This window comes from Eurytemora carolleeae, unplaced genomic scaffold (genome assembly GCF_000591075.1).
Source record: "Eurytemora carolleeae unplaced genomic scaffold, Eaff_2.0 scaffold934, whole genome shotgun sequence".
NCBI classification, from domain to species: Eukaryota; Metazoa; Arthropoda; class Copepoda; order Calanoida; family Temoridae; genus Eurytemora; species Eurytemora carolleeae.
Window position 1 is genome coordinate 117,230 of NW_019396826.1, and position 24,603 is coordinate 141,832.

Below are 24,603 nucleotides of genomic sequence, written 5' to 3' on the forward strand. Positions count from 1 at the left end.
TACTCCGCCTGTATAGATTGATTTCATTGATATGAAGCGAAAACACGAATCCCCAGGTGCCGGCCCGCCGGTCAAACGGGTCAGAGAGGTTTCGGCGGCCGGTAACGGAGAACACACCCGGAGTTCCCCGAAAACAAAATCTGTGTCCGTCTCTAACGATTCAGGTACAATTCAGGGGTATTTTAAGAAATTTACACTTCGTTCCCCCCCCCCTTTCATCACTCAATCCCCCCCTCCATNATGAGACTGTTAAGGCGATCTATAATTAGAACAGTATAAATTCCGTTCAGTCGTCTCTAATGAGACTGTTAAGGCGATCTATAATTAGAACAGTATAAATTCCGTTCAGTCGTCTCTAATGAGACTGTTAAGGCGATCTATAATTAGAACAGTATAAATTCCGTTCAGTCGTCTCTAATGAGACTGTTAAGGCGATCTATAATTAGAACAGTATAAATTCCGTTCAGTCGTCTTTAATGTCTCATCCTTTGTGTGTAACCTCATACTAAAGTAAAACTAACATTTTCCTAAAAAAAATTCTTTTTGACTTGTAAAAGATTAAATATTTTTTTTTTTAACAGAAACGAAACTTGGCACCCAGAGGCCTTAAAAATTGGTTATGTAGGGAAATGTGTTATTATTGAATAAAAAATTGTTATTATTTTAGGTTTAAGTATGACTCCAAACGGTTCTAAAAGCAATTCATCCTTGAACTCCACAATATCTTCTCCAACTGTTGTCACATCTAAATCTAGTAATGGGTCTGCAGTAAAAAAGTCCACTTCCAACAATAAAAGTACTCCAACACCAACTCCCCAAAGCACCCCTGCTGGTAAAGAAACTTTAGCTCCCAAAAAGACACCTATTACCAAGAGTACTCCAATGTTGAATATTGATCCTAATTCTCCGGTCTTTAAAGGTAATCAAACTTCCAAAGGCAAGGGGATTCCTATCTCTAAAAGTACTTCAGCCTCCAAAGGTGTGAAAGGGACTCCTATCCCAACGAGCACCCCAGCTTCCAAAGGTTTGAAAGGGACTCCGTTCTCTAAAAGTACTCCAGCTACAAACGGCTTAAAAGTTACTCCTGCCTTTAAAGGTGCTACATCTGCCAAAAACACTCCTGGAATCAGAATCACTCCCGGCTCTAAAAGTACTCCTGTTCCTAAATCCAAACCGACTCCAATGAATCGAAAATTAAGTCTGGGTGCCTCGAGTATGCCTAGAAACTCGCTAATCAAAGGTAATTGTTACTCATGAATCTTCCACAAATTCTGAATGCAGAAGTTTTAACAAAACATTGATTAATTCAGGGGATTTTTTACATTAATATTACTCTTTTTAAGTGTGTTATCAGTCCAGATAAATGCAGACCGTAAACGGTGTGGGGATTCCATGTTTGGTTTCAGATCTATTAATTATATTGCATTATGGTATGAACNATATAACCGCGACTTTTATTATAAATCCGTTTTAGGGATTCTTAAAGGTGATAATTCCTCACTTGAGACCCCTGGATCCTCAACTAGAAATGTCAGGTAGAAACATCTAACTCTTATTTAGCTAGGGAAAGAAGGCCAGCCACAACACTTTACCTTCCAAGCCACTTTCTCATCATTTTCTTGTCCGAACAACTTCGAAATCTTGTCCTTCCATTATTATATTTATTGTTTTACTCTTCTGAGGTCGGAACTGACGGTGAAAATATACAACGCCTGTACTTGATATTTAAATTAAAATTTGAATCTGTGTAAAACTGCTGACTCGTATTTTCGCGACCGTTTATTGGTCGAAACATATCTGTTAAGGTTTCTGATTGGACAGACCTTCAGAAATATCACAGGAGTTAACTTAATCCATAAAATAAAAAAATATATTGATTAATTCTTGATTTATTTTCTGTGAATGTTTAAGTTTCGGTCCCCACGATAGTATGAAAATAACTGGTATTCTGGAGAAGATTAAATCTAAGACTGATACTCAGGCGGAACTAAATGACCTCCTGGCGTACACAGGAAAATACAATTTTCAATATTTTTCATACAAATAATAAAAAGTTTATTTCAATATTTTAAGGAAATATTGGGACTGGATAAACCATACTTAATTATTTTTAAATAGCGATTAAAACTATTTTATTTTTTCTGACTTTTCTGAAAAGAAAAATTTTTCTTCTTTGAGCTTCAAGACCGGTTTCTTACTGTTGATGATAATGGGCTAACTCAAATAGAAAATTAAGTACAACAGGTGGCAACAGAGAAATGGACCAATTATACACGACGTCACAAGTGTCAAATATAATAAGGAAAACAAAACTTTCTCACATTAGTTGGCATTGCACTGTTTTACTGTAAGATAGGCAGTTTATTTTAAAATTATCACTATTATTAATAGTTTTGTCGGATTGACGCTAAAACTGAGTTGACACTTGTGACGGCAGAATACAGCTGTACTGAGAGTGTACAAATTCTACGTTGCCATCTATTGTACTAGAATCAATTTGGGCTAACTGGTGAGTTAAGCACAGTGTCAGCTATTTTCAGAAATATAGAACAGAAATAAAGAACTACCAATTGATAGAGGTCCAATAAGGTTCATCGTTTAGGTTGACAAGTCACCAACAATATTTTATCTAAGGGTCTCATAAGCGATCATCCACAATCCACGTCTCTATTTTAGGAAACTTAATAGTTTGGGTCGTTTTCTTCTCTAATTGAGATTAAATTGAAAATTTGTATTTTAGTAAGAAACACCGGGAAAAGTTTAATAATGTGTCTTGAGGTAGGTTATAATTTCAAATCAGATAATTTGTTAATATTTAATTTGATTTAAAAAGCTAACAGTTTCTTATCTAAGTAATTCATGAATTTGAATCGAGAACGTTTTTAACTATGTTCTTGATCGTTTTAATGTTAACTAATTCCCCATCAAGTTTTCCTGAGCACCAATTTTAAAAGCTTAGAGCCGGGGTTTTAATTCTTGACTCAACACTTCAGCCTTATTTAAGTCTTGAGTCTTGTTACCTTGTTCTATAATAAAACGCCGCACTTCGGGCAAATCTGAAGAAAAAAATCCCTTTTACACCTTGTGTGTTTCGTGTAAATAGGGTTTCAGAAGTTTTATAATTCTCACTTTTAAGAGTCTTCTTATAAGATTTGCGATGAGTGATTTAAAAATTACAAATAGTTCTATTTTTTAATCGGAAATTTGCACCAAACAAACATTTCAATAGTTGGTTTGCTTTATGGCTTGGATGTCATCGAAGAAATTCAAGAAAGCTTTAGTAATTTATGTTTATTGACAAGCTAACAAATGAAAACATTCATTAAAAAGTATCTTTAAAAAAATAGCTAAAAAAGTTTCCAAATCGCATAAAACATGTTTTAATTTCAGGAAATAACTCCATACTTGAGATATATGGACAAAAATCATTCCTCCTTGATAGCTCAGATAATCAAAATGCGATGGGCAGACCAGTCTGAGGTATACAGTGGTATCTATAAAGTTGTGGAATAGGAAGACTAATTTAAAGCCATTTTTTGTGCCTTTGCGAAGGGTCTGTGTTCTAAGCAAAACTGGAGTATTTAAATTGAGTCTAATGGACTGATTTTTATGATTTCAACCTTTTTAAATGAACTTTTAATTAATGAAATTGATTGTTTGAATGATTGAATGATTAGTTGATTGATTGATACATTGATTGGTTGATTGATTGATTGATTGATTGATTGATTGATTGATTGATTGCATGATATACATTGATTGATTAATTTTTAAGGATGTCGCTCACAGTTTCCAGAAGTTTTTGTTTTCTCTTCTCAGCTTTCATCCGTTCTTTGCCAAAACTATTCTCAGGTTAGACTCGAGCCGGGAGTCTTAAAGCCGGGTTCAGGTTGATCTGGACTTAATACTAGTAAAAACTTATCTCCGGATCAGGGTCGAAGAGCCGGTTTGAAAAGTGAACCGGCTATGTAGACTCGTAGCTCATGGACAATGTCCTAATGTCTTAATGTCTATGGCTTGAAATCTATTCAGCTATCTATATGTCTGTCCTGTAGTGTCTATCTGTTCACATCCAGTATCCAACTATTTAATTAATTACCTGTATTACTGCTTGTTAACCTGATGTATGAATTATATATCTTTACACTTGAGTCACATCAGAGACAATTTTCTTTTTTTTTCACCTAGACAGGGTTACCCACAAAGGATGAGACGACTGTAAGGAATTTTATTCCGACGGTTTCGTTATGTTCATGGTTCTCTGTAGCTTTAATCTTGTTTAACTCTTTCAAAATATTAAAATAAGCCATTAAACAATTCAGGAAACTTGATTTAACCTTGGGATCGTCATATTTAACGAGTTTATATCGTCTTTACACTCTCGTCCTTTGTGAGTAACCCTGAATCTATATTCTATCTATATTGTGTCTACTTTTTATCTGTTTATCTATTGATCTATTTCTCTATCGATCTAATTAACTGTCTAACTATCAGGACTGTTCTGCGCCTGTTCATGCCGCAAACTTTAGACGACTCAACTATTCCCAGTTCACCGCTGATTAATAAAAACGTTCATTCGTTTCTCAAAGTAAGAACAATTTAATACGAAATTTAAAATATTATTCCGGTAAGGATCCAGTTTTTAAAAGAAAAAAAAACACTTCTAAAATCAAAGTGTGTATTTTCCTGCAAAAAGATTATTTACGAATATAAATAAGAAGTCGACATTTAAGATTTAAGTTGAGTTGGTCGACCTTTTTTACACAAGCAAAGCTAGTTTTCCGATAAAATAAACCTTGTGAACTTTAAACAACTTATCCTGGGGGAGGTGAAGGATGAAGTGTTTTGTTCTTAGGATCCATTTAATTTTGATGCGGAACCGTATCCGGATCCTGGATCCGCACTGGAAAAAAATGGATCCGGATCAAAATCCAGATCCGGATCTAGGTCATTTCTATAAGATTTACTGAATCTTTTTAACAAAAAATAATTTTCAAATTTTTTGTTTTATTTTTTTCGCATATTTTTACAGGGGTGTGTATAATTCCATTTCCCCAGGGGGGGGGGGGAAGAAATCAAAGGTCACAAAAGAGGGGAAGGGGAAGGGAAGGGGAAGGGTATATCTATTGAGAAAGTTGAAAAGTAACTTAGTGAGTTATGTGACATCTTTACATCCTTGGAAAAATGATTTAAAGCTATGTCACTTGTAAAGGCTTCTGTAGAGGCTTTTCATAGAACAGAGTGGGCTGAAAACATCAGTAAAGACATGCTAGAAACAAGTGCCAGGAACATCTAGAGGAGCTGGTTGAAAATCTTATAGGAGACAAGTTCAGGATAGCCTTCTGCAGACATTCATTCAATTCCTGACATTTAAACAAAATTCTGATCTGCAGTCCTTGGAAGTGTTATATCAACTGTTCCAAAAGAATTATAGGCAGAGTTTGTCAGCAGAGTCTAGATTCTTTGACCTGTTTGAACATGTTAATATCAAATCATATACTGATGAGTTTATGAAGGAGATGACCTTTGTAAGAAAGATGGACAACGCCAGACTTTCCAGACAGTACTCCAAACTGAATTTTGCAGATCTATCTCTTGGACAGCTTCGGAAGAACCAAGAAAATCAGTCTCATGTCCATGTATACTTTTTTACTGTTTAATTAAGTAAGAATAAGTAAATTTTTTTAGATGATACTTTAATAAATCTATGTATTTTGAGTTGTCGAGTTTGGGGAAGGAATTCAAAAAAAAATTTAGAGGGGGGGGGAAAAAATCAAAAATATGGAATTATATACACCCCTGTATTTTTATCCTAAAACTTGATGAACCATTCAGATATGTAGAAAATTTTATAATCTTTTTTTTTCATTTGTTCAGATTTTGGGTTTAGGAGTAAAAAAGGTTTTTTTGCAGTTTTTGATTGATATTTTACCACTTGGATCCGGATCCCTGGATCCGCATATTTTTGTGGATCCGGATCCGGATCCAGGAAGCCAAAATCTTGCGGATCCAACGGATCCGGATCCTAAGCACTGGTTTCAAGAAATTGATAGAATTTTATTTGTGTTGAAAAACTTTCTTTTTAGAAATATTTGAAAAAGTTTGGACGTGAGAAAAGTGAAATGATGAAACAAGTTGTTGAACATTTCCCATACTTTAAACATTCAGCGGAAAAACTGGTGAGATATTAATAGCGCTTCTTGCCCATTGAAAACTTTTAAAAAAGATTATTATTTTTTTTAAGGCCTTTTTAAGCCTTTTGGACTAAAATTATTCAAAGCAATGGGGAACAATAAAAAAAAATCAAACTTTAATTTAAATAAAATTACTATTATTATCTAGGCCAAAAAGTCAAAAAAAAAAACTCTTTTCACCCTTTCTCCTTGAAAAAACAGAATTTTGTATCAGATATCTTATCTACGTGGTGTGCTTGAGATGTATCGATATATCTCTGATACCAGGCAAGATCTACTGGAGATAGTTCTAGAGAAAGGAATACAACTAGATGCTGGAATATCAAGGTAAAGAATTCTGAACAGGCCATAAAAGTTTATTGCATGTAGCTTTTTGATTGCATAGATTTAATTAAAGGTTAAACTTTTTAACGCCTTTTTAGAAAAATGCGAGATATCTGGCACCAGTTCTTTAGTTTTCTTATTTTATAGCATTTTCCTCAATTTTTTACTCATTATGCTGTTAAAATTTATTAATGATTTAAACAAGCAGTCTTGAAACACTGAATTCAGAAGCGTAAAACCGTAGGATTTGAATAGAAATAACCAACATTAAGTAAAAAAAATTGCTTTTTTGGGTCTAAAATAATCTAGCACTAAAATGCAAACAAATGGGCGTTACACACTTATATCTCTCCGAGGTTCATGTTTCTATTTATTTCAACATGTTTGAAGAAATTAAAAAATAAATTATCTTTTCAATACTCCATGTATTTTGCTAAAAGGTGAGTTGGTCCAATATAATTTTAGACCATTTCGATTAAATAGATTTGAATAAGCGATTTTTTCATATATCTTCTCAAATCCCGGATTTTTGATTTAGTATAGTCACTTCAATTTTGGTGTGTGGGTGAAGGACATCCCTTAAAGCCTGATTTGATTTGATTTGATTTGATTTCATATAATTTGATTTCATTTCATTTCATTTCATTTGAAGAATCTTAATTGATTATATTTGGTTTAGAGAGCAGATAAATGGATATGTGAAGAAGTATCAGAAGAAAAATATGAAGGAGGAGGAGGACGAGGAGGACAGTGACTCAGAGGACAAGAAGGAAGATCTCAATGAGGAGGACAAGGAGAAAATGGAGATGGATAAACGGTAAGAAATAAGTAAAAAAAATGATGCAGACATAGATTTGTTTCAATTTTAATAATGTAGTAATTGGCAAAAAAAAATTAATTTTTTGAAAAGAGGGTGAATTATTTAATTAGAACTACAAACCCCTGGGTGATTGATAATTTCAAAACAGACTCACTCTTCCTACTTCAACTATACAAGGTTGTGTGAAATATTCCTTCTTCTATCCTGACCAAACCTTTCTTCATGCAATGTAAGGCCATAAGATAATTTTAAAACAACCATTTTAGGTATTAATGTCTGGTATTTAGGTATTAATGTCTGGTATTTAGGTATTAATGTCTGGTATTTAAAAGTCAACACTTAATTCTGGAGCAATTGAGGTTTATTTTTTTAGATCTAAATATTTATTCAGTGATTAAAAATTAAAGATTTCATAAAGTTTTACAATTATCTCAGAGAAATTTTACCACATTAGTTTCTTTGAATTCACTCGCTGTAAAACAGAGTGTATTCTTAGAATGCCAGTGTACACGTTCACATCCTGGTATTGATTTATCAGTACTAGGAAAACAGGCATCATAGTTTCCGATTTTTTCCGTGGTTTTATCGGGACATATTAAACATGTAGTATCCTGACAAAATCCAAACATAGGATTCACAATATTGGATGGAGGATTCAGGCCAGGCGCGGGTTCAAGCTCAGGTGGAATGGTTTTAATTAGGGGTTTCAGGGTCTGCTCTGGCTTAGGGTCGCTTTTTTGTTCAGGTTCAGGATCAGGTTCAGGATCAGGTTCAGGATCGGGTTCAGGATCAGGTTCAGGATCAGGTTCAGGATCAGGTTCAGAATTAGGTTCATGCAGATTCTCTCCTCCATCAAGGGGGTTTTCACAGTCAGGGCTGGATTTCTTTCATTCTCTTGAGGGGACTCTGATTTCTGCAGTAGGGACTTATCATCCACCTGGCAGGGTCCAGCTACCTGCGGTTGGGACCTATCACGCACCTTGGGAGGTCCAGCTACCTGCGTTGGGACTTCTCACGGACCTTGGGGGGTCCAGCTACCTGCGGTTAGGAACTCTCATCCACCTGGCAGGGTCCAGCTACCTGCGGTTGGGACCTATCACGCACCTGGGAGGGTCCTGCAGCCTGCAAGGGGGACCTAACATCCTTAGAGGTATTTCTTGCCCGTCCGTAACTTCTCCATCTTCTGCTCCTAGTCCTGGTTCTCTGATGCTTGGATCCAGGAAGGCGAGAAAAAGAAAAAAAACTCGTCCCCATCCCTTGTCCATAGATTCAGCTTCAAATCCAGGCCAGCGTTTACACCAACATTGTATAACTCTAGGAGCTGGTAAGTGATCTTCATTGTGTTGGAAGTAAATCTCCCGCCATACCTCAGCTGGTCAGCTGAATTTCTAGTATTGGAGACAGGGAACGTGAGGTGTTGTCGGCAGCAGGTTAGGGTATAAACTTGAGGTTAATAAGTTAAATTATTGACGTTTTATGATATCGAAGCTGGATCAGTAGTTTCGTGGAAAAATCTAAGAAAAATCTTTAATGAACGATGGCTGGAAGACCTAATCCCCAAATACTCCAGAAACAATTTGCCCCCACTCTTTTTCTGAAATGTATAATCAAAAAACAAACGCTAAATAAAATTGTTGCCGCTCAAGCATACCTAACTTTTAGGGTGAAAAGTGATTTTCTAAAATGGTTGAAATGATTTTTCAAGAAAACATAAACCCTTGAAACCTGATTATCTTCTATTCTCTAGATTGTGTGAAAACATAGACGCGTATATGGAAGCGTTGATGATCTTCCTGAAGAGACAAACCTGTGTAGAGAAAAATAAGGGAGAGAGTGGCGTGGAAGACGAAAAGGAGGGAGAGGAAGGCGTGGCAGACGAGAAGGAGGGAGAGAAAGGCGTGGCAGACGATAAGGAGGGTACAGAGGGCGTCTTTGAATATGATTATTGTCCGGAGAAAAGTAAAGAATTGGAGAATATTCTTCTAAAAATCTTCCAATCTCATCTTCTCACATCAGATAGGATCTGCCATGCACAGTTCACCATCTTCTTTCTAGCAAGTAAATCCATACAATCTTTTTTTAAATATATATTTTAAAATTCAGATAGATTAGATTTGTCTTTATTCTGGTCGAATGATAACGTTCAGATTGTTTTATTGATTCTCACTATTGATTGAGAACGATTTCAATTTATAGCATGTCATGTGATAATATTATCATATGATATGATATGACTTGNTTGACTTTGACTTTGACTTTGACTTTGACTTTGACTTTGACTTTGACTTTGACTTTGACTTTGACTTTGACTTTGACTTTGACTTTGACTTTGACTTTGACTTTGACTTTGACTTTGACTTTGACTTTGACTTTGACTTTGACTTTGACTTTGACTTTGACTTTGACTTTGACTTTGACTTTGACTTTGACTTTGACTTTGACTTTGACTTTGACTTTGACTTTGACTTTGACTTTGACTTTGACTTTGACTTTGATTTTGATTTTGATTTAACACGATCTAATTTTTTATTTTTTTTTATTTTGAAATGTGAATAATAATTCAAATAGTTTTGGTTTAAATTGATTTTATAAAAATCAATTGAGAATGTTTTTTTTATCTATTTTAGGCCGAAATATAAAGTTCGGGAAGGAATTCTTAAAGACGTGTTGGGATGTGTTCTGCAGCCCTAATACTGCCAGCATAATAAGGAATATATCTAATTTTTTTCTCGAAAAGTATCTTCAATTTTTGTCCGCGAAAAGTTTTCTTAACTAACGTTTTTAAAATCTAAAGTTTTCATTTGATACATGTGTTAAAATGCACTTTTACGAAAGAAGTTCTTTTTAAGATGTTTAATATCTTCATAGAATAAAATACAAAAATTGGTATTTTCCAGGCAATCTGCGATCTCCTATCTTTCTGGGTAAGTTCTTTGAATTTGTGAAATCTGAAAGATAGATATTTACGAACAAAAACAAAACGCTCGTGAAGATTACATATTTCAAAACATATCAGTCCAATCCACATAATTAGTGCTTAGTATCCGGATCCAATGGATCCGCAACATTTTAGGGAATTGGATCCAAGAATCCGGATCCAAGGCCATTTGACAAAATTAATTTTTTCTCCGAAAACGAACATTTTTAAGGTCACCTAATGAGATATCATTAAAACTCCTAATCAAAAACAAATAGCTAAACAAAAGAACTATTCGAAAACTTGTTTAGCTAAACTTGTTGTTTTGCAAAACTTATTATTTTGCAAAACTTAATTGTTTTTTTTGCAAAACTTGTTTTTTTTTTGAAAACCTTTTAAAGCTAAACTTGACTCTTTTAGGAGAACATTTTTTAACAATTTGAAAGAAAAATGTATTCGCCGGATCCATTTCTGACAGGACTGATCCAGGATTCGGGTCTGCATCACAATTTAATGGATCCTAATCAAAACATTTTTCAAACCGAAATCAACGTTTATGTTTAAGGTTTGTGTGTCGGTCTATGAATGTGTCTGGGAAACTGACTAAAAAATGGGTTTCGAAGATAATCGAATGGATCCACGAACGAATGGGGTAATATTTAGAACCATTTTAACGAGTTGATTTATCACTTTTCTTGACTTTTCATATTTTCATTTTCCCCTAGATGTCATTAAAAAAAATTGAGTAATTTTCTCTGTCTATGGAATATAGAGTATAGATTATGAAGACGAAATTTAAAGGGAGTGTTCGCGAAAAAGGACTTTGCTTACGGCGAAAAATATTCGACTATTTTCTTAAGGATTGCATCTACCCATGAGTTGTACTATATGGTTGTAAACCTAGGAGTTTATGTACCCTTGAATAATACTAATTTCTCTAGGGTTGCGTCTTATGAGTTGGATTTTATGGTTATAAACCTGGGAGTTTTTGAACCCCTGAATAAGACTAACTTTTTCTAGGATTGCATCTGCCCATGAGTTGTACTATATGGTTGTAAGCCTAGGGGATTATGTACCCTTGAATAATACTAATTTCTCTAGGGTTGCGTCTGCCCATGAGTTGTACTATATGGTTGTAAACCTAGGGGTTTTTGTACCCTTGAATAATACTAATTTCTCTAGGGTTGCGTCTGTCCATGATGAGTTGGATTTTATGGTTGTAAACCTAGGAGTTTATGTACCCCTGAATAATACTAATTTCTCTAGGATTGCGTCTGCCCATGATTTGTACTATATGGTTGTAAACCTAGGAGTTTATGTACCCATGAATAATACTTATTTCTCTAGGGTTGCATCTGCCCATGAGTTGGATTATATGGTTGTAAACCTAGGAGCGTATGGACCACTCTTTTCTGCTTGTCAGGTTGTTCAACTTATTATTTATCGATTCAGGATGTTTTGCAGGGGTATACATCATCTTGAATTTTTCCCCCAACTACCCCCTCCTAGTTAAAAATCATTTTCCCCAGACGTTAAATGACTGGAGCTCGACCCTGTAGCTCAATGTAACATTACCTGCAGGACATGATACTTTGATTGTAGGTGGATTGATAATAATAGTAATAATGCCTTATGGAGTCCAACTTTTTATTTTTTTCCCTAGAGCATTAACCCACCTCCCATTAGGGGTTTAATCTTTTTGACATATTTAGACTTTTTATTCGTTTTTTTAAAAATTAAAACAGCAAAATATGCGACTTCTTTGATAAATTGATATTAATTTAAAGTATGTTTAGGCTGTGTTCTACATCATTGCATTCCGCTACGAGGATCTTGTAGTCGAAGACGATACCACCTTTCTGTCGGTGAGTAGTTTTGCATCCTGAGATCAGGACTTAGTTTCTACGATGACTGAAATTTGAGGCAAATCGGTCTAGTGATTCATGAATCATGATCTGACGCTACACCTAAACGGACAGAGACACAGATATTACTATTTTACAAATTTTCAGTCTATGTTGACGGTTAAACAAACATCAAAACAAACAAACAGACAAACATACAGAGCATACTACTTTATATAACTAGCTTGGACGACACTTGTCCACCAACTCAACTTAGACCTTTTAAAACAAAGCTAAAAACATTTACATGGTTCTAACGAGTTCCCCAATAAAAATTGTGAGGCAAATCGGTTTTGGGGGTTCATAAGTTACGATTGGACATACATGTAAACAAACTTCTAAATATATTTAAATAATGAATTATTTAGTCCTTGAAATTGACCAGCATCATCGCTCATCCTCTCAACCCGCTCAGGGTAATCACTCCGACCGTTCTAAAGGTAAATTTTAATAAAGATGTTTTATACAATTATTTGTTTCTTTCGAGACATTTTTTAAAGATTCTTGTAAAAAAAAGATTACGGTTCATTAGTCATTAATTAAAGCAATTTGAATTTACATGATTGTAAAGGTTTAGAAAGGATCTAAAAACCACATCGTTAATACTTTGTACCCTTCTCTTTATTCAAATTTCATCTAAACATTTGGACCTAAAGTCGATTTCTGAGCAAAAACTAATATCATGTAAATAATATTAAAATAATGAAGTTATTGCAATTCGTAAAACCTAATTTCAATTCGATTTAGTATATTCATATCGGGAAGTCAGATTGGAAGTAAGACGTCTGATTTGATTTGATTTCATTTGATCTTACTGGGTTTGAAAAAAGGTCAAACTTTTCAGGAAATAGTTGAATATTTGCAAGTAAAATTTAATTTATTGATTTGAAGGCGTTCTCTGCAGTTGTAAGTTTCTACCAGATAGCCTACTGTAAAAGCATCATACACAGGAATAATAAAATCACTCTTCCAATGGTAAACTCTTAAACTTTTTAGACATCAATAAAAAATATATAATTCCCCTTTTTTATATTTAAATATTTAAATAATGTTATATAAAATGTTAATTTAGCTGTTAATTATTGCTGATTAACGTAAACAATCCTTTCCGAAAATTATAAAACTAAAAAGATTCGCGGATTTTCCGGTTTCCAATGGTGAATGTCAAAATAATTTTAAATCCAAATTTTGTTAAGAATCATTTTGCATGTATCTTCTCTCCAGTATAAAAAAAATGTTAACCTGAACATTTCAGGATTTTTTTAAGATCAATTATCACTGTACTAAATATTTGCTGAAGTTTTTTTGACCTTTTTAATTTTGAAAAAAGATTAGCTTGTTCTAATGACCACTTTTGTTTCCCGTTTTTAATTTTATTCATATTGGAAAAAAGAATGATTGATTGTTTGATTGATTGATATATATTTATATATATTTGTTTAAGGTTGGTTTGTCCAGCTCTGGGTGTACTGCTCAGAGTAAAAATCTGCTGTTGGATAAATATTTCCCCTTTGATCCATACAATCTACCCAAATCCAGGGATTATATATCCCCATACTATAGACAATATAAGGTCAGTACTTTTTAGTTAAGATCAGATTTTACTATTTTAAAGGGACTGTCTTCGTAACCCTTCCAGTGCCTCTATAATCATATCATTCCGTTTCAAATATCAAAAACAATCCTTGAAACGTTTATCATTCTTACCTGGAATATTTTAAAGAATCCCTAATTTCAAATGACTATTCTTTTAAAAGTTACTTGCGCAATCTACAGCTGTATCGAGTTGTTCAGTAAAAATTCTTGTTTTTCCGTTTGAAAATTGTCGTTTTTCAAATGAGACTTCCCTGATAAAGCTTTATGTGTGTTGTGTACTATATTTGCAATAGGGACAATTGGAATGACATTGATATGATTTATTCCTTTTTTAAGATAGAAAAATGACGATATCTTTCTTACTATTTCTCTGATTAAGATAAAAGGGTAGCTTAGAAACGCACAACTTTTCAACTGCAGAGTAAAATTAAATAACGTCGACAATCCCTTGAGTCGGGTTTAAGTAGGTTTAACTCCATTAACTTCTTATTTACAGGTTAAAGTGAGAATGTAGTATTGTGGAGACATTTTTTTAGGATTCATTTGAGACATATAAAACGTTTTAATGATGTATAATTACTGAGCTTGAGCGCAAAGTCGACTTTCAAAATTATCCATTTGGGTAGTTACTTTTTGAGAATAGATTTTTTTAATTATTAAATAACGACGACAAATAAATGTAACAAAAATTCTTCAGTGAACTAATTAGTTGTTTAGAAGCAGGTTGAGAAAATGAAAATTAACTATTATCATCGAAAATAAGTAATATTAATCAGTTATTAGTTTCTGTAATCTCTCATTGTTCACACACTGTAGAGTGTAGATTTTTATTGAAAAGACGACATTTGAAGAATTTGTAGAAATCTGCGAACAAATTCATGAAGAATAAGAAATTCATTATAATGATGAAAAGGTAATAAATTCATTCTATCATGGATTTATTGACAAATTTCTACTTTAGATTTTTTAAATTTTTCGTCATTGTTATTGAATAATTTTAAAAAACCGGCTCTCAAAATCATCTCTCCAGAATGAACTATGAAGGAAGATTTTAAAAATTAAATTTGCATTCTCGTTGAACAAATATGCACCGTCAAAACGTCTTGATAGGTCTCAAATGAATCCTAAAAATCCTTTACACAACTGCATTCTCAGTTCAACTACCATAGATTGCCGGTCACTACCTTGAAACAAATTTAGGCGTTTTGTTAAGTTTAGAACTAAAGAACACCCACCCCTCGCTTATGAAGAGGCTAGGTTAGGTTAAGATAGATGTTACAAGATAGAATATAATAATCACGCAAAATCTAAAGAAGAAAAATGGGGAAATGTTTGAAAAATTACCCAAATTAATCATGGTAAGGTGTGTTTTGTTTAGCCATTGGAAGGAGTAGCATATGAATCTGAAGAATCTGAAGAGGAAGAAGATGAAGACGAGGAGGAAGATGATGATGGGGAGGACGAGGATGAAAAGATGAATGAATTGGTAAATATTTTAAATCATTGCATTTCAGTCCTTTTTTATGCAAATCAGACAGTTTGAATTAAAACATTTTTTAGTCCTGAGCTTCCTTCAATCTGAGTGTTATTTTATTTGTTTATTTACATGTTCAGTGATCATATAAAACAACAATGTTTTGGCCACTCTTGCGCAAAATCCATTTCTACAACAAATATCATTTAAAATGATCTTGGACGCCTTTTATTTTAATCACTTCTAACATGAACGGGATTTCGACCGTATACTTTAAAGTGAAACCATTGTCTGATGCAGAACGATAACCGTTACACCTTTATCTAAATATTAATGAAGAAAAAAGACGAAGTCTGTCAATTTCTTTCCCTGTCTTTGCTACATTGCTCCCCAAGTCATTAAGAAAAATAATAAGTGTTTCACGGAAAAATAGGGGTATCTCTTTTTTAAAGCACAGAAAAAGTAGAAAAGGTTAATGTTGTAAGTAAAGTGTTTCTTGAAAATACGTCAAGAGTCCCTTTAAAGTTTTCTAATTGCAGAGTATGATGTTGAACACTACACCTCGCCGAGAGCGAACAACAAGCCTTTCCTCAAACAAGAGAACACGAACAACATCGTTTACAGATGCTTTGGCAAGAGAGCTCATGAAAGGAGTGTAGTAAGTGCGGGAAACCTATTTTCAAGAGTTTTCTCTGTACAATTAGCGTTAAAGTGAAATTAACGTGACCTCTCAATTTAAAAGTGCAAGGAGTTTTTTCCTGGACCAAATTGCTCCAGAAATTTTTCTTTGAATTTTTCAGATAAACAAGTTCAATTAAAGTTCACTTAAAATCACGTTTTTCAAATCAAATATTAAATTAGCATTTTTGACCACTTATTAAGATCAGGTCATCAAGAAAAAAATAAAATTGCTATGTTGCACAATTTATTGTTTCAGTTGCATATTTTTTGTATTTTTTTATTTTTAAATAAATTCATATTGAAAAAGATTGCATTAGTTACTTATATTAATTACAAGCACTGACTAGAACTTCAAGCTTAGATAAACTAACAATAACAAAAACATATAAAAAACAATAACAGAAAAATAAACAAAAATAACAATAACACGAAAAATATTAAAAACATTCCAAGGAAAAGATGAATAATTTTCAAGGTACTGTAGACTGTATTTTAGCTGAATGTAAGAGATATTCATCATGTTCTCATTTCAAAATGTTTATTTTGCAATTGTGGATTCACTATGAAACCATCTGACCCATTTCTGATTCAGAATATTCAGAAACGAACACTTTAAGCTTTAAGAACGAATTTATCATCATTAATCAGATAAAGGTTTTAAGGATACTGTTGTGATCGGGCAGGCCCCTGTTTTATTGGAAAGTTACTTGAAAATAAAATAATGTCTGCAACATACACTCCCTTTTATGACGTCACATATTTACAATTTGACTCTCTGCTTGTACCGACGTTTAACAGGTAAAGGTGGACCGGCTCTCAGCGTATCATATGTTGTCTCAGAGGTCCGTGGTACATCATAGTGACTCTCCAAACTCATGTCTAAACAATTAATAGTTTATATCCATGCTAAGGTCCTATATAATATATATCCGTCACTTTTTCAAATAAAGAACCAAATCTGAACATTTTATTTTGACATAGCATCTAAAAAACTCAACTCGTTCAAGTTTAATAGTTTTAGGATTGCCCACTTAATATGATAATTGAGAGGCGACTTGTAGATCGTTTAAGATCTCTGACAATCGTGTCATAATAAAGTAAAAAGAAGTTGCATCGTGTTAAGTCAAAGAAAAATTGGAATAATTTGTTGGAAAGATATCAACTGTAAGATTAAAGTATTGGAGCCGGTTCTCCTTAACATTATACTTTTTAGGAGGCCAGTTCACCCTCTCACAGTTTTTTTTTTCAAGTTTTTTTTCAAGTAATTTTAAATAATAGTAACGTTCCAGGATTATATTGTTAATTTTTTCTCGAGAAACTAGGATGGATATTCTAGGTATTAATGTCAGAGTTGTTGGTGAAATCAAGATCAAAATATAATATCATGGAAAATAAAGTTTAAATGTTAAATACTAGAGTTAAAGCTGAAGGGTTTTGTTCTGAGATGTTGGATGGGCTTATCTGCTGAACAATCCAGAGATGATTTCAAGGATGTACGAGGGGAGGAAGAAAGTTCCAGAAGAAATTTTGTGGCGAAGCATTTTTCGAAATGTCGTCTTTATTCATAAAATTTAAATCGAACAAAATTCTGAATTTCTCTGGTAACTTTAAAATCAAGGAACATCTCATTTAGGATCCAAGGACTAAAGGTTAGTTGAAGACCATGGTTTTCAGGAATCATATTTTTTAAGTTAATTTCAAGAATGAATGAAGCATTAAAGCTTTAGAAGAAGTTATCCTAGTTATTGGAAGAATTTGAACATGATGTATTGTTACCTAAGCTCTTCATGTTGGATTGGGGAGTATTATGGGGAAGGTTCTGTCTACCAGTAGATCTAATATTAAAAAATCGTTTAACAAAAAAATTAAGAGTTTTAAAGAAAAAAATTGTTTCTGCATTTTTTCTGTTTTTGATTTTTAATCATATCCTTCAATTTGGGATAATAATTGGATCTTAATGTTTAGATTTTTGTGTGATTTTAATAAAAATATACATTATGTACAGTGATAACTAGAAAACTCTGGAATAGGAAGGCGACTTTTATAAGAAAGTTAACAGCGCACAAAACTGCAATTTTCTGGTTAAAGATATATATATATATACGATNGTATGAAAAATAGGACATCAAAAGTCAAGTTTTTTCATTCTGTTTCTTACTTTGAAGTTTGAACCCAAAAATTTATTTATTTTCCCATCAAAATCTTTTATCTTCCCCAGTTCAGCGAAAAAAAAAACATCTAACTTCTGGGGAAAATGTATGATTTTAAAAGAGGGGGGGGGGAAATTTTTGAGAAAATATAGAGCCTTGTTAATAACTAACAAACTTCTGTAAGTTAATCCTACCTGAACACCTTCCTGGGGGGTGGAGAGTAGGGGGAAGGGTTGGACTTGATAATGTGCACAGGGGAAAGGGGGGGTGGATGGGATTTAGGGGAGATGGGAGGTGAATGGGAAGATGGGGAGAGGGAAGAATGTTTAGGAGAGAAAGGAGGCTGTGAAGAGTGTGCTAGATTTCTTTCTTCTCCAAAATAATATCTATGTTTCTTCTCTGCATATGTTAAAGTTCCTAAACAAGTGTCAAAAAATGAAGAAAATTCTGAATTGTGCCCCTTCCCCCAATCCAGAATTTTTTTCATTTGCTAAAAGATCCTAATGGTTATCAAAATCAAAAATCAAGAACTGATTGATAGGAAATGCTGAAAGTTTCTATAACTAGGGCATAACAAATTTTTAGGAAGAAGTTTTCCATTCAATTTAGAAAAAAAAACTTTTACATTAAGAAAGTGAAAACGTTTTACAAGAATAAGTTATGATAAACTTAAAATTATTCTAACCATGAAAACTTACCTATGGATTTATTATTTTCAGACGGGCTGGTATTTAAGGAAAGAGATGGGGGAGATTCATTGTTTACATTCACCTCCAACCTGTGAATATTTTAACTATTTGTGGTAAATAACTTAAAGACCCGTCACACATACATCTGTATTCCCTTGAAGCAAGTTAAACCCGGAACTTCGGAGATATCGAAAGAATTTATCAATGTCGAGAACATTTTTCAATGCGTGTTATAATCCTGGTTCATAGGTTTAAAGACAATCTTAATGTTGTTTTCAATTTCATTGTTATTAGGCCACAGCTTGTATTGATACAGTAATAACCAGAAAACAATGGAAAAGGAAGACGACATTATATCAATACTTGGGTGCATTTGATGTTGTTACAAAGCAAATAGCTTTACTACACACTCAATAAATTACTACTTAAGTGAAATGGGTCTGTTTACACTTCACAATTTCTGTGTCTCATGGTCATTAGACTTTTTAAGTGTCACAATTAGAGTATAAAAGTCGTCTTCCTTTTCCAGAGTTTTCTGGTTATCACTGTACTTATCTGAAAACAAAATTGCCTAATGTTACAAAATCTCAATTTAATATAAAATTCCAAAATGGCGATGGTACCAAAGTAATGAAAAAAAACACTAAAAGAAAATGGTGGTACCTGGGATTGATAAATATATCAGATGAGGGAAGAATGGATTGTCTGCTTGACTTGGACAGAAGAGAAGAGGGGAGGCCTGAAAGACCTGATACCTCAAGACTATCCTTTTCTAAAGATAAATATGGAAAATATTTTATAACATGACAAGAGTTTTATTGAGCCCAAGAGTTGATCTATATTGATCTTTTATTTATGATCATTATATTATCTTTTATATAAACTTTCATAAATCCTCTAGAAGTCGTAAGATGTTCTCTATTTCTAGTCCTGTAATGTACACTATTTTTAGTCCTTTAACTCGCTTGTCTGATCTATAATACTCAGTCTGTATCAATCCAGATATGACACTCTTGTATCCCTCAATATGTATTGTACAGATACAACTCGTGCTGACTCTCAGCTATAATACTCAGTCTGTATCAATCCAGATATGACGCTCTTGTATCCCTCAATATGTATCGTACAGACACAACTCAATGTTCCTCAATAATACTATGTTGCTGTAAGTATTCCTCAATATGTATCGTACAGATGCAACTCAATCTTGTACTCAAGGTTCCTCAATATGTATCGTACAGGTACAACTCAATCTCGAACTCAAGGTTCCTAAAAATGTATCTATCGTTCAAGATACAACTCGAGCTGACACTTTGCCCTTTTACATGAGACAAAGGATCTTGTACAACTAATGTATATTTCAGTTTTATGGTACAGGATAAATTAATGAACGTTATTAAAGTAATACTTGTAATGATAAGGACCGATAGGTTTTACTTAGTTATTAACAAGCATAGTTAGGTTACAAATAATGTACAACCTAATATAAATATGGGGTTTACTACGATATTTATTACATGTCCTATATGTTGCATTTATTCTTTATCAATATTTCTAATGTAACCTCTATTTCTATATTTAAAACCTACCTATAAATGACTCTTGACTATATTTCTCCTTATCTCTGAAACTGAAATAGTTCATCGACTTTTTGAAGGTTCCTCCAGAATACACCTCTCTAATCAAGTATTTAATTTGATTATCTGTAATTTAAGATTTTAAAGATTGTATTATTCTTTAAAATCTTGAAATGTAATTTGCAATTATCCCATAAGAAAATAAATTTCCAATTCTGATACAAATTTAAATTTCCCTGAGAACTTTCCCATATTCGGTAGATGTTGTTTTTGGTTTCAAAATTGGCGGAATGTCTTCTTCTTGTTCGGTAGATAATTCAAGTTGAGATTTAGCTTTCCTCCGCCTTCTGTCTGTACTCATTGTGTGTCTGTCAAGGATAACTCCCTGTCTGTTAGAGGCTAGCTCCGAGGTTGATTTAGATCTGAGAAGAAGTCCTCGGTTTCGTTCTAGGATATACTGATCTACATCCACTAGTATCCCTAGACCTAGGCTGGTAGGTCCATCATCCTCAGACTACAGACATTTCATTGATTAATAAAATAATTGATGAATTAAACATTGATTGATTGATTGATTGATTGATTTTTTAATTTGTGTTGCTTAAAGATATTAAGATTCATTTAAATGTATTTTATTGCAAAATAGTTGTTTTAAATAATTGTCTAAATTAAAACCATTTTTCATAAAAAGGTATTGCATCTAAGAGTACAACTAAACAAAATTCATGTCAGAGGCTTGGTACTTTACGGCAAATTTGGGAGGCTCCTGGCGTTTAGAGTGTCTCTCTCTCCCTATACAAAATTCTTCTATCTGTTCCTTATCCCAATCTACCTTTGGACTATCATCTGTACAAGCAGTTAGTTTAGAACCCTGGCTTCCAACCTCACTTACAGCTCTATATTAAGATCAATTGTTATATGTGTACTTATCATGTGAAACCCTGCACTCTACCCCACCCCTAGAGATTAAGATATTTTCAGAAAAAACAGGAATAAAAGTTAAAAGTATTTCATTTCTCTCTGAAAATCTCTGCTCCCCCCCCCTGATACCTGAAGATGGAGATAATGGAATTTTACAGGGTAAAAACATGAATAAGAGTTAAAAGTATTTTATTTTATTTCTCCACCCCTCCCCTAAGCTATTCTTACTTCTCATCACAGCGCCTGTCAGATGAGAGTGTAATGCATTCTATCCGGTTCTATACAGAGTAGCGCCAGACACTCTCAGAGATTCGTATTAAGAAGGTCTAGCGCTACTCTGCATAGCACTGATGAGAATGCATTACACTCTCATCCGACTGGCGTTACAATGAGTAAGTATCAAAGAGAATAGAATATGTATTAGAGGGGAATTTAAAGAATCTCTCGGTATGAATTTTTTCAGTCCCTTTCAGCCTGAAAGGGCGTTCAAAGTGTACAAATCATGTAAATGTTCAAAAATGTAGAGTACATTAATAAAGTATGTTCCCTAGACTATTCATTTTAATTTCGAGTTTTAACGGAAAATCATCGTTTGTAAAGTGGAAGGCATAGAGTCTATGTGATTGTGAAATGATTATTGGTCAATTATGAAACCAGCCATAATTTGGTTTTCTTTTAACAATAATTTTAGATTTTCTATAAAATGATATTCAAGGCCCCTAAAGGTTAAATAGCATAAATATGTGAAGCACACCTGCAGTATGGAAACGATACAACAAAATGGCCGTTTTACACTTTTTTCTAGTAAATTCCCCTCTAATATATATTCTATTCTCTATGGTAGGTATATTAAAACAGTACACCATATAAAAAGACAAAATACCCAAATTGCTCCTTTGTAGTAAATTCTCTGACCTTGCAAGTGGGTTTATCCATGTTTTCCCTGTTCCCCTCACTTCAACCTCATACTCATTCTCCTCGACCTTCACCTTAAAGTGAGTGTTCGAGAAAAATGAAAGGGAGTGTATGCATTACGGCGAAAAACAATCACTTTTGATCGCTACTAATTTTACTTCTATCTGTTGCTTCTACAAGGAGATAATTGTTAAAAACGACTTATACTGAAGAATGTAGCGTCCATACAAATTCAGAAAGTTGCAATATAAGACTCGAATCGTAATAAAATCAATTCAATTTCAAATTATTCAGATATTACAACCTATAGTCATCGATTATTTTTCGACGCATTCCCATACAGTTAATATTTCATAATAATTGGTATTTGTTTTATATACACATGCACTTGAAACGACTTTTTTTTCTGGCGGCCAACTATTTCGGCGTTTTAAGTGCATTGTATACTAAACAAATGAAAAATATTATGAAATATTAACTATTTACGAATGCGTCGAAAAATAGTCGATGACTATAGGTTTTTACGATCCGAGTCTTAAATTGACACTTTCTGAATTTGCATGGACGCTACGTTCTTCAGTTTAAGTCGTTTTCTCCCTATAGACGCAACAGATAGAAGTTAGATAAGTAGCGATCGAAAGCGCTTATTTTTTGCCATAAGCCTATATTCCCTTCCATTTTTCGCGAACACTCCCTTTAACAACAAAACAGTTTTAACATTTGTTGTTGATTTGTGGCCAAACCCTCAATAAAGTAAATAAACCAGATTAAGCATATTGAAGAAAAACAAACATATTTCAGCATATGTAGTGATTGTTCAATGAAATAATAAACATCAAAGTGTAGATATGAAAAGCAATATCAAAAGAAACGAATAAAGATTATGAAATTGACAAAAGATTATTTTCAAATATTCACAAAATTAAAGATGAACTAGAGTCAAAATTTTGCATTATTTAACTTAGTCAGAGTACAATTTTGAAATATATCAAACAAATTTAGTTCTTGTTAAACCTTTAAAAGTTTTAAAACATTAAATATTTTATAAAGTACCAAAAAAGATTTTACTTATACATAATAGTAATTATTTTCAGAACGTTCTTTTACCCTAGGTTTGATAAGAGTATATATTTTATTAAAACTTGTTTCAGAAAACTGTTGAAAGCTAGTTCCTACAAAAATATATTTTTCCCCCTAAAACACAAATATTTTGAATTATTGATCAATTGAAAAATGTTGCATGCTTGAAATGACCATGAGATATGTATTTGTATGAAAATCTCAGAATGTATTTTGGAAATCCCAAAGCTAAAGGTTTACATCAGTAATATTTCTATAGTCTAACAATATTATTATGGAAATAATTACGTAAAATGATTAATGATAAAAATATATTTTCCTAAACTTTGCTTCAAATTCTGATTTTCATTATCTCCGAGGAAATTATTTGAAATCTTTTTCTCTTCTCCTTTCCTCCTGAAATTAGAAAAACTCAACACCAGAAATATAGTTTTTTCAATATTTGACCGATTTTCGATTTTTTCAATTTCTAAAAATGCCCGATCTGATTGAGCAAACAAAACCTTGTATATCTTTGCACCCTATAATGTCGTAGACCTTCAATATTTCAAACTATTAATTTTGTTGGATAAAATAATCTAAATTTGAAAAATAAAAGGTGTAAGAACATCAGGTTGCAAAGACATACAGACAATACCATTTGAGTTGGTGGAAAGACTCAATTTCTTTCTTTCTGTAGGTTTTAAGTTTGGAAATTCTATAAATCAGGGGTTTAAGTTATTTACAGTAATTAATATTTACAGTAATTAATATCAAAAAATTGATTCAAAATAAAGTGTTTTTAACAAACAAACAAAAATTCACCTTATTTTTTTGAGGCAATGGATTCCGAGGAGAAGGGCAATGATGAGAAGTGTCCCGCCGACCCCTGTACCAATATATACGCCCTCCTTTACCCCCTGAGGCGGGGCAGGGAGGGAGGAGACAGGGATACGAAGAGGAGGGAGCAGATCTGTTCTTATATCCTCAAGATCTATATCACCAGTAAATAAATCCCTGAAATAAATAAATAAATAATATTACAATACAAGGAAAATAGTTGAGAATTTATATGAACTTAAATTTTCTAATCCCTATATCTTTGCAATCTGATGTTCTTAAAACCTTCGATATTTTAAAGTTAGATTATTTAATCTAACAGAACTTATAGTTTGAAATATCAAAGGTCTACAACATCGAGTTGCAAAGAAATGACGATTCATTTACAAATAAATTACAAATTTTGAAAATCCCTTAATCCAGTGAAATCAAACATGCAAAAATAATTGCAACCTTTTAAGACAAATGTTTTTGTAAAAGAAAACCCAAAATTTTCAAATTAACGTATTTGAATTTTTTTTTCAGAACTTGCTTAAGTTGCT

The 24,603-nt window shown here is 33.0% G+C and overlaps 2 protein-coding genes across 2 annotated transcripts; one reads left to right on the forward strand and one right to left on the reverse strand.

Annotated features, from left to right (window-relative positions):
* Positions 1–12: 12 nt before the first annotated feature.
* On the forward strand, positions 13–16,132 carry LOC111709105 (RNA polymerase I-specific transcription initiation factor RRN3). Its single transcript, XM_023482704.1, has 22 exons — positions 13–164; positions 668–1,240; positions 1,475–1,535; positions 1,912–2,012; positions 2,741–2,778; positions 3,391–3,480; positions 3,776–3,852; positions 4,495–4,588; positions 6,087–6,179; positions 6,409–6,521; positions 7,198–7,335; positions 9,086–9,396; positions 9,966–10,047; positions 10,236–10,262; positions 10,821–10,907; positions 11,603–11,678; positions 12,052–12,120; positions 12,528–12,599; positions 13,051–13,134; positions 13,604–13,732; positions 15,134–15,241; positions 15,769–16,132. The coding sequence occupies exons 1-22, from the start codon at positions 32–34 to the stop codon at positions 15,886–15,888; spliced, it is 2,676 nt and encodes an 891-aa protein (XP_023338472.1). The 5' UTR covers positions 13–31; the 3' UTR covers positions 15,889–16,132.
* A 9-nt stretch (positions 16,133–16,141) lies between these two features.
* On the reverse strand, positions 16,142–24,238 carry LOC111709108 (uncharacterized; the record flags this gene model as incomplete). The annotated part of the gene is given in 12 exon segments (XM_023482710.1): positions 16,142–16,789; positions 17,687–17,745; positions 18,255–18,477; positions 18,759–18,838; positions 19,413–19,521; positions 20,339–20,427; positions 20,563–20,840; positions 21,159–21,222; positions 22,163–22,236; positions 23,270–23,334; positions 23,562–23,638; positions 24,047–24,238. Coding segments are annotated over 12 exon segments (1,429 nt in total), but the record flags the coding sequence as incomplete, so codon positions are not given.
* Positions 24,239–24,603: the final 365 nt, after the last annotated feature.

Coding starts and splice junctions, on each gene's coding strand:
- LOC111709105 (XM_023482704.1), top strand. CDS start 32: ATGAAGCGAAAACACGAATCCCCAGGTGCCGGCCCGCCGGTCAAACGG. Junction 10,908..11,602: donor TGGATCCACGAACGAATGGG/GTAATATTTAGA, acceptor TTATTTCTCTAG/GGTTGCATCTGCCCATGAGT. Junction 13,135..13,603: donor ATAAAATCACTCTTCCAATG/GTAAACTCTTAA, acceptor TATTTGTTTAAG/GTTGGTTTGTCCAGCTCTGG.